General features: G+C 41.0%; 1 protein-coding gene across 1 annotated transcript in view; it reads right to left on the bottom strand.

Annotated features, from left to right (window-relative positions):
- The window catches only part of CLTCL1 (clathrin heavy chain like 1), an 88,938-nt gene extending 74,699 nt beyond the window's left edge, over window positions 1-14,239 (bottom strand). Inside the window, exon 1 of the mRNA XM_069497050.1 lies at window positions 14,036-14,239. Coding sequence (XP_069353151.1) covers window positions 14,036-14,192 — 157 coding nt within the window. The 5' untranslated portion in view covers window positions 14,193-14,239. The remainder of the gene's footprint in view (window positions 1-14,035) is intronic.
- Between the last annotated feature and the right edge of the window lie 6,236 nt (window positions 14,240-20,475).

A 20,475-nucleotide genomic window follows, 5' to 3' on the forward strand; every position in this document is an offset into this window, starting at 1 on the left:
TGATGCCATAGTACTCATTCTAGCCTGGGCAACAAAGGGAGACTCTGTCTCAAGAAAAAAAAAAAAAAAAAAAATCTACAAATCTAAAAAACAACTATTAGAACTAATAGATGACTATAGCAATGCTGCAGGATACAAAGTCAATATACAAATAAATTAATTTTGAGATGCTAGCAGCAATTTGGAAATAAAATATAAAAAAGAATTTATAACACCACCAGAAACATTTAGAAATGAATTTACACAAGATAAGTTAGCCTCTACACCATAAACTATAAAATATGCCTGAAGGAAATTAAAGGCCTAAATAAAAGAAGGGGCATACCATGTTCATGGATCAGAACACTTAAGATCACTAAAATGTCATTTTCCCCAAATTGAGCTATAGGTTCAATGCAATCCCAATCAAAATCCTAGCATCTTTTCTTCTGGGAGAAAAGAAACTGATAAAATGAATATGGAAATGCAAAGGACAGAGAATAGCCATAACAATTTTGGAAAAAAGCAAAGTTGGAAGACTTAAAATACCTGACTTCAAGACATTATAAAGCTATAGAATCTGTGTTATCATTATAAGGATAGACATACAGATTAATAAAACAGAAGAGAGTCCAGAAATAGCTACATGCACTTACGATCAAATGATTTGACAAAAGTGCCCCAAAAAACTCAACAGGCCCAAATACATTTTTACAGAAATAGAAAAATCCATCCTGAAATTCATATGGAATCTCAGAGGACCTCAATAGCCAAAATAATCTTGGAAAAGATGAACAAAATTAGAGAGCTCATATTATCTGATTTTAAAACTTACTACAAAGCTGTAGTAAGCAAAATAGTATGGTAATGGCATAAAGACATACAGATCAATGGAACAGAACAGAGAACCCATGAATAAACCCTCACAGATATAATCAAATGATTTCTGACAAGGGTGCCAAGACCATTCAATGGGAAAAAGAATACTCTTCAACAAATGATGGTGGAGCAATGGGATAGCCACCTGCCAAAGGACGAAACTGGACCGTTACCTTACACCATACACAAAAATTAACTCAAAATTGATGAAAGACTTAAACATAAAAACTAAAACTATAAAACAGGGGAAAAGTTTCATGACACTGGATTTGGCAACGACTCTTTTTGGATATGACAACAAAAGCATAGGCAATACAAGCAAAAAATAAACAAAATGGACTGCATCAAAGGACACAAAAGAGTGTAAAAATAAATCACAGAATGGGAGAAAATACAGGCATACCTTGCTTTATTGTGTGTTGCAGATTGCATTTTTTTACAAATTGAAAGTTTGTGGGCACCCCAGCATCAAGCAAGTCTATCGGCATCATTTTTCCGACAGCATGTGTTCACATCGTGTCTCTGAGTGACACTTTGTTAACTCTCACAATATTTCAAACTTTTTCATTATATCTGTTACGCTGATCTGTGTTCGCTGATCTTTCATGTTACTATTGTTTTAGGGCACCACAAACCACACTCATATAAGACAGTGAACACAACTGACAAATGTTGTATGTGTGATCTGACTTCTCCACCAATTGGCCATTGACCCATTCCCCTTCCTCTCCTGGGGGCTCCCTACTCCCTGAGACACAACAATATTGAAATTAGGCCAATAATAACCCTACAATAGCCTCTAAGTGTTCAAGTGAAAGGAACAGTCACATGTCCCTCACTTTAAATCAAAAGCTAGAAATGATTAGGCTTAGTGAGGAAAGCATGTCAAAAGTTGAGACAGGCTGAAAGCTGGGCTTCTTGCGCCAAACAGCCAAGTTGTGAATGCAAAGGAAAAGTTCTGGAAGGAAATTAAAAGTGCTACTCCTGTGAATATGAACACATGAATGATAAGAAAGCAAAATAGCCTCATTGCTGATGTAGAGAAAAATTTCTGGAAAAGAGTCACCATTCTAGGTGCCATTAAGAACATTCATGATTCATGGGAGGTTAAAATAGCAACATTAACAGGAGTTTGGAAGAAGTAGATTCTAACCCCCATGGATGACACTGAAGAATTCAAGCCTTCACTGGAGGAAATCACTGCAGAGAGGATAGAAATAGCAAGACAACTAGAATCAGAAGTGGAGCCTGAAGATGGGACTGAATCGTTGCAATTCCATGAAAAACTTGAACTGACGAGGAGTTCCCTCTTAGGGATGAGCAAAGAAAGGAGCTTCTTGAGACGGAATCTACCCCTGGTGAAGATGCTGCGAATGCTGTTGAAATGACAACAAAGGATTTAGAATAGTACTTAAACTTAGTTGATAAAGCAGACACAAGGTTTGAGAGGACTGACTCCAATTTTGAAAGAAATTCTGTGGGCAAAATACTATCAAACAGCATCATATGCTACAGAGCAATCTTTCATGAAAGGAAGAGTCAATCCATGCAGCAAATCTCACTGATGTTATATTTTAAGAAATTGCCAGTCAACCCAACCTTTAGCAAAATCACCTTGATCAGTCAACCCCCATCAACATCAAGGCAAGACTCTCCACCAGCAAAAAGATTCTAACTCGCTGAAGGCTCAGATGATCATTAGCATTTTTTAGGAATAAAGTTTTTTTTTTTTTTTTTTTTTTGAGACAGAGTCTCATCCTGTTGCCCAGGCTAGAGTGCTGTGGCGTCAGCCTAGCTCACAGCAACCTCAAACTCCTGGGCTCAAGCAATCCTCCTGCCTCTGCCTCCCGAGTAGCTGGGACTACAGGCATGCGCCACCAAGCCCGGCTAATTTTTCTATATAGATTTTTAGCTGTCCATATAATTTCTTTCTATTTTTTAGTAGAGACGGGGGTGTCGCTCTTGCTCAGGCTGGTCTCGAACTCCTAGAGCTCAAACAATCTGCTCGCCTCGGCCTCCCAGAGTGCTAGGATTACAGGCAGGAGCCACCGCGCCCGGCTGGAATAAAGTATTTTTTAATTGAGGTATGTACACTACATTTTTTAAAAACATGATGTTACTGCACACTTAATCAACTATATTATAGTGTAAACATAACATTTATATGCACTGGGAAATCAAAAAATTTGTGTGTCTCACTCTGCTACCGTGGTCTGGAACCAACGCACAATATTTTCAAGGTATGCCTGTATATGCAAATCATATATCCGATAAGGGGTTAATATCCAGAATATAAAGAATGCCTACAACTTGATGACAAATAAACAAAAATAACCCAGTTAAAAAATGGGTAAAACTTGAATAGACATTTCTCCAAAGAAGATATACAAATGGCCAATGAGCACAATAAAAAGATACTGAACATCACTAATCATTAGAGAAATGCAAATAAAAACCACAATGAGATAACGTCTCACACTCATTAGCATGGCTACTATAAAACTAAATAAAACTAAAATAACAAGTGTTGGCAAGGATGTGAAAAGATTAGAATGTTGTACATTATTGATGAGAATGTAAAATGGTACAGCCACTATGGAAAACACTACAGCAATTCCTCAAAAAACTAAAAGTGAATTAACACATGACCCAGCCATTTTCCTTCTAGGTATAGACCCCACAGAACTGAAAGCAAGGTCTCAAAAAGGCAGTTGTACACTCACGTTCACAGCAGCATTATTCTCAGATCTGGCTTTTTTTTTTTTTTTTTTATTTCCAGATCTGGCTTTTTTTGAGGTACTATGTCTGATCACACAGCTAGAAAAAAGAGTTAATTTGCCTATCTAGTTATTTAGCCAAGCTACTCAGCAAGTCTTATCATTAGGATATTATTACGTACCAGTAAAATTGGTGTTTAACTATTAATACAATTTGAGAAATGAGGCTGTTGTTGCTAAAGGTAAGCTTTTAATAACATCATGATATAACTGGGCAATAAGATGACCTCTTAAATTTAGGAAAAGGAGCAACTCACTGGTGAAATTTGACGCGATTTATATCCAAAACATGTGATTAGTAAGACAAAGGCTTGCTGCCTTAAAAGAGTTCTAAATTTAATTGTAACTACACACTAACTTAAGTTTATACCATATAAATGCATAAGACAACTGCTTCCGAATATAATTTAGGTGTGACCTACTTTTGCTATCTGACTATATGGTAAATGTTAAACTCGCACTGTCTTCAGGCACTCACAGCTTATGGTAAGCAAGTTATAATCAGACCGGACCAAGATGGGAACTCAAATCCACTGGAAGAAATGAAGAGCACTGGATATGATAAATATGTTAGTTACATAAAGACTCCATAAATGTATCTTTCTCACTACTTCTCTTAACTTCAATAAATGACATCATATAAACCTATAATAGCTGGGCACGGTGGTCCACACCTGTAATCTTAGCACTTTGGGAGACAGAGGTGGGAGGATCACTTGAGACTAGGAGTTCCAGACCAGCCTGGGCAACATAGTGAGACCCCCATCTCTGCAAAAAATAAAAAATTATCGAGGCACGGTCATGAGCGCCTGTAGTCTCAGCTACTCAGGAGGCTAAAGCAGGAAGGGAATGGAGCTATACTGGAGTGAAATTTCTACATTTTAACAGAATTAAGTTAATATTAATCTGAAATAGTTTGTGACAAGTTAGGATGCATTTTGTAAACCCCAGAGCAAACATTAAACACACATACATAAAATAGTAAAAAGAAAATTCAGAAGAATTAGAATGGTACACTAAATTTTTTAACAAAGAAAGTACATGGCAGGTCACTTCATGTGTTCCTGGAGCAGCTTGCACAAAGCTTGCTGTAGCCAAGGTGTGTCAAAACAATCAAGAAAACTGACAAATTGTAGTTACTCGTGAAGAAAAAAAAGAGGCTGGGCACAGTGGCTCACACCTGTAATCCTAGCACTCTGGGAGGCCAAGGTGGGAAGATTGTTTGAGGTTAGGAGTTCAAAACAGCCTGAGCAAGAGTGAGATACCATCTTTATTAAAAATAGAAAAAAACAGCTGGATGTGGTGGTGTGTGAGCCTGTAGTCCCAGCTGCTTGGGAGGCTGAGGCAGGAAGATTGCTTGAGCCCAGGAGTTTGAGGTTGCAGTGAGCTATGATGACACCACTGTACTCTATCTGGGGTGACAGAGCAAGACTCTGTCTCAAAAAAAAATGACAAAAATTACCAAAATCAGGAATGAAAGAAAGGATATCAATGCTAACCCTAAAGAAATTAAAAGGATTATAAGGAAATACTATGAAAAATTTTATGTCAACACATAGGATGACTTAGTCGACTTGAATAAATTTCTAGAAAGACACAAATTACCAAAACTCACACAAGAAATAGAAAATCCAAACAGATTTATAGCAAGCAAAGAAGTTGAATTAGTAATGAAAAATCTTCCCACAAAGAAAACTCTAGGACCAGAAGGCTTTTATTGTTGAATTCTATCAAATACTCACAGAAGACAGAAATAACAAGTCCTTCACGAACTCTTTCAGAAAACAGAGGACAGATCACTTTCCACTTCATTCTCTAAGGCCAACATTCACCTAATAACAAAGTCACACAAAGATACTACAAGAAAAGAAAACCAAAGATCAATTACAAAAGTAACAAAAAAATCCTTAGGATATTAGTGAACCAAATCTAACAAAATATAAAAACAATTATACACCATGACCAAAAGGGCTTAACTGCAGGAATGCAAGGTTGATTTAATATCCAATAATCAATTCATGTAATATACCGCACTAATAAAGAACAAAAACAATGTGATCATCTTAACAGATACAAAAAGCACAACAAAATCCAAGACCTTTTCATGATAAAAACTCTAAACAAAATAGTAACAGAACAGAACTTCTCCAATTTGCTAAAGGGTTTATCTACTCCAAACTCACAGTGAACATCATATTCAATCGTGAAGGACTAAATGTTTCCCCCTAAGATCAGAAATAAGTCAAAGATGTACATTCTTGCCACTTCTATTTGACACTGTACTGGACACTCTAGTCAATGCAATGTTCAAACAAATAAAATCAACAGAATCCAAATTAGGAAGAGGTAAAACTGTCTATTCACAGATAATATATATGGTCTGTAGAAAATGCCAAGGAATCCACTAAAAACTAAAACATTAATAAATAAGTTTAATAAGTGCACAGGATATAGACAAATATACAAAAATCAACTGCATTTCTATATATAGCAAGAAACAATCCAAAAATAAAATTAAGACAGAATCTTAGGAATCCCCTGGGCACCTGTGGGAATCCACAAACAAACGTAAAAGAAAGTAATTCTGTATATAAAAACATCTAAAAAGAAAAAAATAGTAATAAATTTAACAAAAGAAGTGCAGGGGCCATTTTGTTACAACAGAGGGGTCGTGTATGGCGAATGTATCCTGCTCTTGCTCTGTAAACCTATCTTGTCCTTTCTCAATAAACTTAGCTTCATGCTTGCCTTACTTTAAAATTAAAAAAAAAAAAAAAAGAAGTAGTGCAGGATTTGTATACCGAATGCACAAGATATCACCAAAAGAAGTTAAAGACCTAAACACAGAGACGTTAAGTGACTGGAAGTTTTAATATGGTCAAGATAGCAATTCTTGCCAAATTGATTTATAAATTCAATGTAATCCCTATCAAAATCCCAGCAGGCTTTTTGTAGAAATTCACAAACTGAACCTAAAATTTATGTGGAAATTCAAAGGATCTAGTTTCAAAACTATTTTCAAAAATACAAAGTTAGGCTGGGCGTGGTGGCTCACGCCTATAATCCTAGCACTCTGGGAGGCCAAGGCGGGCAGATCGTTTGAGCTCAGGAGTTCGAAACCAGCCTAAGCAAGAATGGGACTCCGTCTCTACTAAAAAATAAAAAGAAATTAGCTGGACAACTAAAAATATATAGAAAAAATTAGCTGGGCATGGTGGCACATGCCTGTAGTCCCAGCTACTTGGGTAGGCTGAGACAGAAGAATTGCTTGAGCCCAGGAGTTTGAGGTTGCTGTGAACTAGGCTGACGCCATGGCACTCTAGCCAGGGTGACAGAACGGGACTTTGCCTCAAAAACAAACAAACAAACAAAAAAAAACCAAAACAGTACCAACACTATTTAATTTCAAACTTACTACAAAGCTACACCAATCAGGAAATCAAGTAACTGGCATGAGGATGGCACACAGATCAATGGAACAGAATTGGGAGTCCAAAAATAAACCTTTATATTTACGGTCTATTAATTTTCACCAAAGGTGCCAAGATAAGGTGAAAGATAGTCTTTTCAACCAACAGTGCTGGGACAATTGAATAGATATGCCCTACCTCCCCCAACCCCCCCCCAAAAAGAAAGAAAAAAGGACTTACACCCATACCTCATACCATATACAAAAATTAACTTGAAAAGGACCACAGACCTAAATGTAAGAATTAAAACTATAAAACCACTAGAAGGAAATATACAAAATCGTCAGGATCTTGGGTTAGGCTAAGCACTCTTAGCTATGACTCCTAAAGTGTGATCCATTAAAGAAAAAAAAAGAATTAGTTGGGCTTCATAATAATTAAAATTTTTGCCCTTCAAATATTTTATGGTTTGAATGTTTCTGTCCTCTCCAAAATTCCTGTTGAAACTCAATCCCCAGTGCAACAACATTAGGAGATGGGCCTTCTGTGTGGTGTTCCGGCCGTGAGAGCTTGCCCTCGCGAATGGAGTGATGCTGTTACAAAAGGACTTGACAGAGAAAGTTTGGCCCCTTTTTGCCCTTCTGTCCCTTCCACCATGTCAGGACACAGTATTTCTCCATTCTACACAACACGGCAACAAAGAACCAATCTAGAAGTGGAGACTGTGCCCTTAAAAAACACCGAACCTGCTGGCACCTTGTCTTGGACTTCCCAGCCTTCGTGTGAGAAATAAATTTCTGTTCATTGTAAGTCACCAGTCTCAGGTATTTTGTTATAGCATCACAAACAGACTAAGACCAGATATCACTAGAAAAATGAAAAGACAAGCCACAGACTGGCCAAAAATATATATAAATCACATAGCAAGCTGATAAATTCTGATATATATCCAGAATATATAAAGAACTCATAATTCAATAAGACAAAAAAAATGAAGAAATGGGCAAAAGATTTAAATAGACACTTCTCAAAAAAGATATACAAATGTCTAATAATATTTAAAAATAAAAGACACTTAACATTATTAGGCATTAGAGAAATGCAAATTAAAACCACAAAATACCAATACACAATCACTGGAATTGCTATAATAAAAAAATAATATCGAATGTTGACATGGATGTGGCAAATTTGGCATCCTCATACACTGCTGATGGGAATGTAAAATGGTACAGTTGCTTTGGAAAACAGCTTGGCAGGTTTTTTTTTTTTTTTTGAGACAGAGTCTTGCTCTGTTGCCCAGGCTAGAGTGAGTGCCGTGGCGTCAGCCTAGTTCACAGCAACCTCAAACTCCTGGGCTTAAGCAATCCTCCTGCCTCAGCCTCCCAAGTAGCTAGGACTACAGGCATGCGCCACCATGCCTGGCTAATTTTTTCTATATATATTTTTAGCTGGCCAGATAATTTCTTTCTATTTTTAGTAGAAATGAGGTCTCACTCTTGCTCAGGTTGGTCTCGAACTGCTGAGCTCAAACGATCCACCCACCTCAGCCTCCCAGAGTGCTAGGATCACAGGCGTGAGCCACTGTGCCCAGCCTAGCTTGGCAATTTTTTAAAAAGCTAAACAAATTTGCCATATGATCCAGCAATTCCACTTCACCCAAAAGAAATGAAAATATTATGTCCACACAAAGACTTGTAGGTAAGTGCTCATAAGCAGCAGTATTATTATTATTATTATTTTTTAAGACAGGTTTTCACTCTGTTGCTCAGGCTAGAGTGCAGTGGCATCATCATGCAACCCCATGCTCCTGGGTTCAAGTGATTCTCCTGCCTCACCCTCCCAAGTAGCTGGAACTACAGGCATGCACAACCACACCCAGCTAACTTTTCTATTTTTTGTAAGGGGGGGGGTCTCGCTCTTGCTAAGGCTAGTCTCAAACTCCTGACCTCAATCACCCAATCTTTCCACCTCGGCCTCCCAGAATGGTAGGCTTACTGGCGTGAGCCGCTGCGCCCAGCAGAGTCTCATTCTGTCGCAGGCTGGAGTGCAGTGATACAATCTTTTTTTGAGACAGAATCTCATTCTGTCTTCCTGGATGGAGTGCAGTGGCATCATCATAGCTCATTGCAACCTCAAACTCCTGGGCTCAAGCAATCCTCCTGCCTCAGCCTCCTGAGTAGCTTAGGGACTATAGGCACGCGCTACTACAGCCGGCTAATTTTTCTAATTTTTGTAGAGACAGGGTCTCACTTTTGTTCAGGCTGGTCTGGAACTCCTGAGCTCAAGCAATCCTCCCACCTTGACCTCCCAGAGTGCTAGGATTATAGGTGTTGCGTGGCCCAGTGGTTCAATCTTATCTCACTGCAACCTTGAACACCTGGGCTCTAGTGATCCTCCCACCTAAGCCTCCTGAGTAGCTGGGACTACAGATGGGCATCACCATGCTCTGCTAATTTTTAAATATTTTGTAGAGATGGGGTCTTGTTATGTTGCCCATGCTGGTCTTGTTGAACTCCTGGCCTCAAGTGATCCTCCCATCTCCCACCTTGGCCTCCCAAAGCTCTGGGATTCAGGCATGAGCCACCACACCCGGCCAGCAGTAATATTCTTAATAGCCCAAAACTGGAAACAATCCAAGTGTCCATCAACTGGTGAACGGAGAAACAACATGTGGCATACCCATACAATGGGATACTATTCAGCAATAAAAAGGAACTACTGACACATGATACAACATGCGTGAACCTCAAAAACACTGTCTAAGTAAGGGAAGCCAAATGTAAAAGACTACATGGTATGGTTCCATTTCTTTGAGATGTCTAGAGAAAGCAAATCTTTTGAGGAAAAAGGCAGATCAGTAGCTGCCTCGGGCTGGAGGTAGGAGGCAGCTGAAACAGGCATGAGGGAACTTTCTGGGTGCTGGACGTGTGCTAACACTAGATCATGGTGATGGTTCCACAACTCTGTAAGTTCACTAAAAATCACTGTACCGTACACTTAGAAGGGGTGAATATTATGGTATATAAATTATGGCCAAACAACACAATCAGAAAAAGGAAAAAAGACTAGACTAAAAGTTCAACTACAGGATGGGGGTATCTTTTAATTTCAAATAGCCGTGAATCACAAGACAAAATTTCCTCTAGCTTGAAAATTTGTCAGGTTGGCCTCAGACTGGTTTAAAAGAATAGGTGTTATATGAGGCATAGCATCACAAAAAGGGGAAAAAAAGGACCAACGTCCTTTGGAAACCACTTAAAGTCAGATTTGTTAGTAAGTAGTCAAGGGAGGAGTGTGCCCCCACCATTTCTCCCCTCCTCCCCTGAGCTCAGCTGCACTGGCTCTCGATTAGCCTACACTCAATCTACTTCTAAAAGTTAAGGAGAAAAAGGTAAAGTTTGTAAAAAGAAACACATATAAGTACTCAAAGGGCAATGTTTCCTAATAAAAATGGGAATATCATACTTGGGCCAGTAATGCAAGGTGTCTGCAAACTTCTTCTATAACGGGACATATAAAATCTCTGTCCCATATTTGTCTGCTTTGTTTTTACAACTCTTTATAAAAACTACTCTTATTCTACGGGCTGTACAAGAAGCAGGCAGCCAGTCAAAGGCTCAGTTAAGCTATCAATGCTCCTTTTAAAAGGACAAGCAGCAGATGCAACTCTACCACTTCATGCTCTTTTGGTAAAGGGCAAAAATGTATCTCTGGTTTTAAAGAATTCACCATAGGCCAGGTGCGGTGGCTCACACCTGTAATCCTCGCACTCTGGGAGGCCGAGGCGGGTGGATTGTTTGAGGTCAGGAGTTCGGGACCAGCCTGAGCAAGAGCGAGACCCCCGCCTCTACTAAAAATAGAAAGAAATTATTTAGACAGCTAAAAATATATATAGAAAAAATTAGCCAGGCATGGTGGAGCATGCCTGTAGTCCCAGCTACTCAGGAGGCTGAGGCAGGAGGATCACTTGAGCCCAGGAGTTTGAGGTTGCTGTGAGCTAGGCTGACGCCATGGCACTCTAGCCCGGGCAACACAGTGAGACTCTGTCTCAAAAAACATAAACTAAAATAAAAAAATTCACCACAAATCCATCAGCAGAGAAAGAAGTTTGAGTGAGACCAGGGCAAATGCATCTGCTCCAGGTTTCTGGCCGCAGACATGGGCTAAGCACCCCTGAGCAGCCGATGGCAGGCACGTGGACAGACTGCAGAGGTGGACCTAGACCTTTTTTAAAAAGGAGGTCCAGCTCATGAAGAGCACCTTTTCAATTACAAACCGTCACCAGTCAGAATGGGAAGGATCCTGAGATGGCAGGTGAGGCCCCACCATCCCTGCTCCCACGCGGGCACCTGTGAGCCCGTGGAAGTGTGAAGGGAGAGAAGCACTCTGCAGAGCTCACCTGCAACTCAATTAACTTTTTTTTTAGAAGGCAGTTTTTCTCATTTTTGATCTAGGGCCTTTAAAACACACCGTACATCCTCCACTTGCCAAAGATTTGTACTACAAGGATCCAAGATCATCCTTATGGCCAGAGGATTGTAGTAAAAATGGCATAAAGCCTTAAAATTATATCTCTTTGGTGCCAGAGCCTCCCATTTCTCTACATAAAAGAAAACATCACACAACACTGTTATAGTTGAGGTGAATCATGTGAACACTGAGAAAGAAACAACAACAAAAGGAGCAGTGCCTGGCGACTCGAAGGAGGCCCGGCACTCACAGTCAGTCCATGCTGTTCTCCCGAGGGACATACACCCTCTCAGAAAACACCAGCCTCAGGCAAGGGCCCTCGGAGACCGTGATAAGGAGAGATAGCAGGCTGCTTCAGAATTCTGTCTAAGCACGGAAGAAACAAGGTTACTGTTTCTCCTCTCTCTCAGCTAAAATGAGTGACTGCTAACTCTTTACCAACTACAGCTTTATCCTCAGGCCAGCCCTCCCTTCCCTATAGGTAAGATTTATTGAGATACCCAATCATAAAGTTACCCCCACTTTCTGATAGCATCCAATCTGTAGCGAACCCCTGCCTCCCTAGACCACCCTCCAAATCATCCAACCAAAGCACAAATCCTATAAAAGTTTCTTCCGGACACCCTCTTACTGAGCCACTCCCCAGGGCCCCACGGTGTGTGTCCTCTCACTGCAACCAGTAATAACACACACTGTTCGACTGTAGGTGTGTTCCCAGGGGTGTCTGGCTGGATCGGATTAACACCTAAACACCGTGTTCTTTCTACTCCCCACCACCCACCAACACACACCCACACACACACACTGGGAGATCCACACCACACGGTGTTAAAGAGAACTGTACTAAAGAACCAGGAAGACTAAAATGCAGGTCATTTCTGAAACCTGCTAAGAATATCAAACTGCAAATAACACGCTAGATAAAGTCTCTTCAAATTACTGCAACATACAAAATGCAGAAAAAACACTACTAAGGTGAATATTCCATCAAAAACAGACAAGGGGAAGTGACAAAGTCAGAGAAATAGAAAAGAATCTTTATTAATCCATACATTATAATACATTTTTCAATTAAAATAGTTTACACTATTACAAAAATAGTTACAAAATAGTTACAAAAAATACTTTGGCAAGATTGCAAGGGAAAAGGTAGAGTAGGTAACAGAACAAAGATCCTTTTGAATAAAAGAATGTTAGCTATTTCTTTTTAAATAGAAAGGTCTTAACTTCCAAATGTCCTTCTATTATTGAAATGATAAAATAGACACTATTTCTGTAAAAAAATAAAAGCCTAGTCAATGCTAACGTTGGGCATTCACAAATTTTAGGTCTAGGAACAGTTCTCACTTTTCAAGGTAAGTGATAGTGCATTTCACTTAAAACATTAACAAGTCCACTGTATACATAATCCTTTCGTTTCCCAAATCAAGGCAATATGAAAAGATTTTATATTTCTTAAGGCAGCTAAATGGTTTCAAGCACTCGAGGTTCCCTGAGTTCAGGGAAGTGAAATTCTATTATCAGCTCTCCTCTCATTGCTGTGTTTCACGAGGGGAAAACCTCTGGGCTTGTGTCCCAGGATGACTGGAGCACCACCGCAGCAGGCTCTGGGAAGGGGCCACACAGCTCACCCGGGGCACACACACACACAGCGCTGTCATGCGTTCCCAGACACATTAGGACAAGGTCCTGGGCATTCACTTCCTCTCTGTGTGTCTGGCACTATGAGTGACGTTAATGAAAGGGACGGCCTTGCAAAAATAACAGGAAAATACCTAACCCTACAATTTCCCCAGTAAAAGTTAAAGATCAATCCTATGCGCTCTCTCACAAACAGGTACCCTGCAGGAGTTCTGTTTTGCACAACTTCTACAAAGAGCCGAATGGACGGAAAAGAGATGTAAATCTCTCTCCTTCAAAATTATTTTTTTGAGCATCTGCTTTTACAGAGTTCCTGAGTAAACAGCAAGAGAACAAGCTCCAAGCCTCAACCATCTCTCGAGGACACAGTCATCTCCTGTGATGATCCCTTCTCCAAGGAGAGGCAGGAAACCAAGTCCTGGACTTTAACATCCTTGTAGTTTTTGTTACCTGCCTCTTTTGTTATCAACTGACAGCCGTCACTATTTTTTTTCTTCTTTTTTCCCCTTAAAATCAGCGAGCCACTTGGCCTTGCTGCGGGTAAGGGATGCCACGCCATCTCCCTGCTCTCTTCCCCCTGCCTTCTCTCTGTCTTTCTTCTAAGAAGGATAAAATAAATTTTACTTTTATATCTTAATCTCTGCCCGAGAAATCTTTCTTCTCCAGAGCTGTGAGCACCTACTAGCCTTTCCTACCCTAACAGTCACAAAGGAGCTCTGGTGCTCAGGGGCCTCTTATTAGGATACACTAGATATAGCTTTTGCCAAAACTTTCAGAATTAAGCTGAATACTATTGATGACACTTGTCTAATACATAAGGTGACAAAGCAATTAAAGCGAGGTGAAATTCCTTTCTGACAATCCCATCAGGTTTACCTTTCAGAGCTATCACCTTAGAGGCTGGATTCATAATGGCACCCTCTGCAGAGATGGGCCGTCTGATTGGTGCCATCGGGTCACTCATGTCAATGATCACTACCTGTGCCTGCTCACCAACCTTCTCTCGGACACATATGAACTTGTCAGATTCCATGGTCAGTGTGCTGAATCCAATGTTGGCTGGATTAATTCCAAGGTTTTGGAGCTAAAGAGAAAACAAGCATTTGATTAAATTAAGTTTTCCCCCAAAAATGAATTAGCTCTAGCCATTAGCAAAGTCTAATAGAAATAGGAGGAAAAGCTAAACAAAAGTTTAGAAAAAAGTTAACATTAGGTAAACATTCAAGGCCAATGCTGGCTTGCCTTTCTGCACCTTCAACAGATCCAGCCCACAGACCAACAGAAGCCTGTGAGTCAACTCTCAAGGGGCTACAACAGGGGCGACGAGACTTGTGCAATAAATAAGGATAACACCAGGGAGTGTGAAAGATGACACAAGTGATACAGACAGGAAGGGAAGAGCTGGGGGAGCCCAAAGAAGAACACCACCAGCGAAGGTGCCACAATAAGCCCATCACTGAGAGCTTCAGCGGGAAGGAGGTCTTGCAGAGGGGAAGGCAGGGAGAGGGAGAAAACGCTGAAACCGGTTTCTCCAAATGGCAAACAAGAACAAAGAACTAGCCAACAGTTTTTGCTTAAACACTTTCCCAGATATCATCAAGTCTGTCTAAATCTGATTTAAATGAATTTCTAAGTCAGTGTGAATATTTCTTGGTGAGTCTGAGGTTACTAAAAAAGCAGGTTTAGCACATCTTCCAAAGTAGATGGATTGTTTGTACTTGCATAAACTGAAACTAGGTGCCTTTCTCAAAGGCCACCTTAAACACAGTGCCTGCACTGAATAAAGTCCTGTTAATGGGATTTGGCATTCACAAATTTTAGGTCTAGAAACAGTTTTCACTTTTCAAGATAAGCGACAGTGCACATGTGAAATACACTTACTGAGCATGTGTTCTCCCAGGCTTTCACAAAACCCTGAGAAAACACGTGCTCAGGAAATGTATAACATGAGCCGTGTGTGGTGGCGCGCATCTGTAGTCCCAGCTACTTGGGAGGCTGAGGTAGGAGGATCGCTTGAGCCCGGGAGTTTGAGGTGGCTGTGAGCTAGGCTGATGCCACTGCACTCTAGCTCAGGTGACAGAGTGGGACTCTGTCTCAAAAAAAAAAAAAAAAAAGTACACTACCCCTATAGAGAACCATGCTTATTTCTATAAATTCCCCTAACCCAACCTATCTACAGGTGCCTTTATTTTTATTTTTTATCCCCCAAAATAATTTGGGCTGAAATTAAGGCAAAAGGAAATCTCACTACTGAAGGAATCCCCGCCCAACTACAGCCCTTTCAACCTCGAATTAACATTATTTACATTAACTGTCCCCCAGGATCAAGAAGTAAAAGCAATCAGCTACCAAGACCTCTTCTTCAAAGAAGTCACAGGCAGTAGGCTGTACGTGACCTTGACAGAAAGCAGGTTTCGGGTAGAGAACACGGCATCCCCGTCCTCTGGGAGCAGCCGGCGTTCTGCTCTTTCGGTCAGGCTGAAGGGCTACCTTCAGTCGCTCCTCTGAGGAACACACTTTCTTACATCTGGAAGAGCACACCAGATCTGCACTGGTCATCTCCAGAGCATGGGGACCTTCCACTTTTCACTGCTTGTATGTTTATGTTGTTTGGACACACACATATGTTGCTCTTGTAATTTGTGAGAAGACACACAGAATAACCTTTCTAATCCATTCAGCTACTTACTAACAGCTGAACGTTTTGATCAAGATTAAGGGAGGACTAGGGAGTTATTGGCTAATGGGTACAGAGTTTCAGCTGGGAAGACAAGAAGCTCTGGAAACACAGTGGTGATGGCGGCTCAACAATGTGAATGTACTCAATGACTTTGTACACTTAAAAATGATTAAAATGGTAAATTTTATGTTATGTATATTTTACCACAATAAAAAAAAGGTAAAGGGAAAATTTAAAAATGAATTATATGCTGGCTGCTATTAGGCTGGGCTAAAGACCAAAATCAATCACACACAATCAAGAACACATTCAACTATAGGGCATTTTTAAACACACTGAGGCTTTTACAACAGGGGTCTTAATTTGTTAAAAATATCCTGCCTGTTTGTTACTCCAATATCCCTTTTCCCACCATGAAGAACATCCAGGCCGGATGTGATGGCGCACGCCTATAATCCTAGCACTCTGGGAGGCCTAGGTGGGAGGATAGCTTGAGGTCAGGAGCTTGAGACCAGCCTGAGCAAGAGCAAGACCCCGTCTCTACTAAAAATAGAAAATATTATCTGGGCGTGGTGGTGCACACCTGTAGTTCCAGCTACTCGGGAGGCTGAGACAGGAGGATCGCTTGAGCCCAGGAGTTTGAGGTTGCTGTGAGCTAGGCTGATGTCACAGCACTCTAGCTGGGGCAACAGAGCAAGACTGTCTCAAAAAAAAAAGAATATCCATACACTGATATATCACATATTTTGTGATATCGATGCCCTAGATATATTTAAAACAGGACAGTGGGATTCTAGAATCTTATTGCATTTGCGGTCCCCCCACAATTCTACAGTATTATCTATCAGATGATTTACGAGCCCTTTGAAAAGAAAAACATGGGCCAGGCGCAGTGGCTCATTCCTGTAATCCTAGCACTCTGGAAGGCTGAGGCAAGAGGATTGCTTGAGGCCAAGAGTTTGAGACCAGCCTGAGCAAGAGCAAGACCCCATCTCTACAAAAAAAAGAAAAAAATTAGCCAGGTGTGGTGGTGTCAGCATATAGTCCCAGCGACCCCTGAGGCTGAGGCAGGAGGATCGCTTGAACCCAGGAGTTCGAGGTTGCAGTAAGTTAGGTTGACACCACTGCATTTTAGCCAGGACAACAGAGTGAGAGACTGTCTAAAAAAAAAAGAAAGAAAAGAAAAGAAAAACATGAATATCTGCAGTCAATATGGTCTTACTAAGAAGAAGTCATGCCAAACCTACCACGTTTTCTTGAAGCCAAGCAACTGTGGTAGAATAAATCATTTCAGCAAAGTATCTGCTTTAGCTCTGTGAGGTAGCTGAAGTAACTTCCACGGGCAGGAAACCCCCATCCTAAGCCTTTTACCGATGGCACAGAGAACTTTGACTTGTATTTATTATTCACATTTACTTGTCTCTTGTTTCTTCTCTGAGTCAAATCCAGTCTCTTCATTTTGAATCCATCAAAACAACGACATAAAAGCCCAAACAACCTATGAAACAAAAGACTCTTGGAATGAGATGGAGGAGCGTGAGCCCGTACATAAGCAGGCTCGCAGCTGAGCCGGACCCCAAGGGTGCTGGCCGTCTGGAACACTGCCTTTCTGGTGCCAGGCCCCGGGGCTCTGACCTCCATCATCTGCTAGTCAATATTTTGAACAATTACTCATAGACGATGATTTTATTATCTGCTAAGGGTCTGCTTTGACATTGTCAATATACTAGGGTAATAATCAGAATCTTACCAGAGTTGAAAAGACTATGAAATAAAAAAGATAAATGTACACAAACACAAATAAAATACTACATTTGTGCTAAATATCTAAAAACAAGATCAAAGCTATCCTCAAAAAGCAGCTCTGGCCGGGCGCGGTGGCTCACGCCTGTAATCCTAGCACTCTGGGAGGCCGAGGTGGGCGGATCGTTTGAGCTCAGGAGTTCGAGACCAGCCTGAGCAAGAGCGAGACCCCACCTCTACTAAAAATAGAAAGAAATTATATGGACAGCTAAAAATATATATAGAAAAAATTAGCCGGGCATGGTGGTGCATGCCTGTAGTCCCAGCTACTCGGGAGGCTGAGACAGGAGGATCCCTTGAGCTCAGGAGTTTGAGGTTGCTGTGAGCTAGGCTGACGCCACGGCACTCACTCTAGCCTGGGCAACAGAGTGAGACTCTGTCTCAAAAAAAAAAAAATAAATAAATAAATAAAAAAAAGCAGCTCTAAGACATAAAATGTCAACCAAATACAATGTGCAGACCTTTGGATGCTGATTCAATCAAATCAAATGTACAAACATTTGAAACAAATAGGGAAATTTAACACTGACAAGGTAGTGGATGACACTGAGAAATTACTGACTTTTTAGGTGTGATGTTGTAAGAGTACGAGTTAAAAAATAAAAAGTTCTTAGTGTCCATCGATGGATGAATGGATAAACAGAACGAGGTATATACATATAACAGGATTATTCAGCCTTAAAAAGAGAGGAAATTCTGACACATGCTACAACATGGATGCACCTTGAAGTCATGCTAAGTGAACTATGCCAGTTACAAAAATGGCAAATACTGTATGATTCCATTTTCTGAGATACCTAGAGTTGTCAAATTCATAGAGACAGAAAGTAGAATGGAGGTTACCAGGGCCTGGGGGGCGGGGAGAGTCACTGCTGACTGCGTCTGGAGTCCTGGTTTTGCAGGGCGCAGAGCTCTGAAGATGGACGGTGGTGATGGCTGCACGACAATATGAACGTACTTAATTATCGCTGAACTGTACACTTAAAGATGGTTAAAAAGGTAAATTTTGTTATGTATAACTCTCTTTTGGAGATACATCCTGAAGTCCTTAAGAATTAGTACTGTTTGGAATTAGCCTCAAAGTAATTTGGTAGTGAATGCGGACATAAATAAAACAAGACTGGCCACATATTGGTAAGCAGCGGTTCAGCTTCTCCAGGCTTTAGCAGAATGGGCGTGGATGCTCCCTAAATAGCGCTGCACACTGAAGTGGGCCGAGGTTTTCTGTCATTTTGTTCTTAGTTGAGGATCAGTGTTGAGTTGAATATGGTGACATTCTGATTTCAACTCCAAATATCATGAAGAATTTATAAGCCTGAAGAATTTATATCCAATCTCTTGAGCATAGTAAGTTCTTAAATATTAGTGGCTCAGTCAAGTTCCTTACCTCAGAGTATATATATACATTTATGGCATTTGAAAAAGGTAAAAGTACCTCACAAACATAAAACTGTTTTAACATCTGAGAACAGTGGATCCAAACATAAGATAGAGACTATTAGAACCAGAAGAAATTAAGGCAGTTCTCAACCAGGACTGGTATCTTCAGGATTGGAAACGGACAGGGGTAGTTTTTTATTTTTATTTATTTATTTATTTATTTGAGACAGAGTCGCACTTTCTTGCCTGGGCTAGAGTGCTGTGGCGTCAGCCTAGCTCACAGCAACCTCAGACTCCTGGGCTCAAGCGATCCTCCTGCCTCAGACTCCCGAGTAGCTGGGACTACAGGCACGAGCCACCAGGCTCGGCTAATTTTTTCTATATATTTTTAGTTGGCCCACTAATTTCTTTCTATTTTTTTAGTAGAGAGAGGGTCTCGCTCTTGCTCAGGCTGGTCTCGAACTCCTGAGCTCAAGCAATCCTCCCGCCTCGGCCTCCCAGAGTGCTAGGATTACAGGCGTGACCCACCGCGCCCGGCCCACTTCAGTTCTTAAAACCTGCAATTACGTGAATCCAAATTCAAATCTGACAGTGGGGAAAACGTAAAAAGAAATGACTCATCTGACAGTCCTGTGGGGCTTGGGGACAGAAGTCTGACTGCGAGGGCTGCAACTGTTTACACAGGACTGTTGGTGAAAACATCAACAGCCCATAACAAAGACGCCAGAATGTTCAAGTTGCGCTGAACACACCACGCTTCCACTGGCCTCTGTGCCTCTGGGGAGGCCAGTCTCCTTCCCAGTCTCATCCATTGCCTTATCCTTGTGCCTAGCACAGGGATGTTGAATAAATAATAAATAAGTTATGTGTTTCAGGGCACTCAGATTTAGTTCATCTGCACTTTAAGAAAATATACTTTGCATTTCAAACTTACCCACAAAGCTTTTCCTAAAGAGGGAACTTTGTCAATGGGGGTCTGTGAACAATGACGACACAGCCGTTTCCAGAGCTGACACTCTAAGAGGAGGTTAGTTCAGAAGTTTATTGAACTTCTCTCAAATTACACCACTGCAGGTTTTCTGTATTTTAAAACCAATGCATAAGATTCTATATTTATCCCTGTTAAATGTCAACTAGTTGGATTCCAGCCTGTCAAGATCTGTTTGGATTCTAATTTTGTCACTGAACTTTGCTATCCGGCTTTGTGGCATCCTTCTTGACCAGCCGAGAGTGGAGGTGACCTGCCTGGCATGGGGCACTGGCAGGCCCCAGAAGAGCAGCAGAGGAAACATGAGAGGAGGGGCCAAAGGCAACAGACTTGGTGCAGAAGCAAAGGAAGGAAAACTGAGGCTGCGCAGGGGGAGCAGAGACCTACTCAGAGGAGGGGGCAGCAGGGAGCAGCAACGACTGCCCAGGGTGTGTTGATAAAACAATACGGTGAACATACGCTGTG

Source organism: Eulemur rufifrons, chromosome 21, assembly GCF_041146395.1.
Source record: "Eulemur rufifrons isolate Redbay chromosome 21, OSU_ERuf_1, whole genome shotgun sequence".
Lineage (NCBI taxonomy): Eukaryota > Metazoa > Chordata > Mammalia > Primates > Lemuridae > Eulemur > Eulemur rufifrons.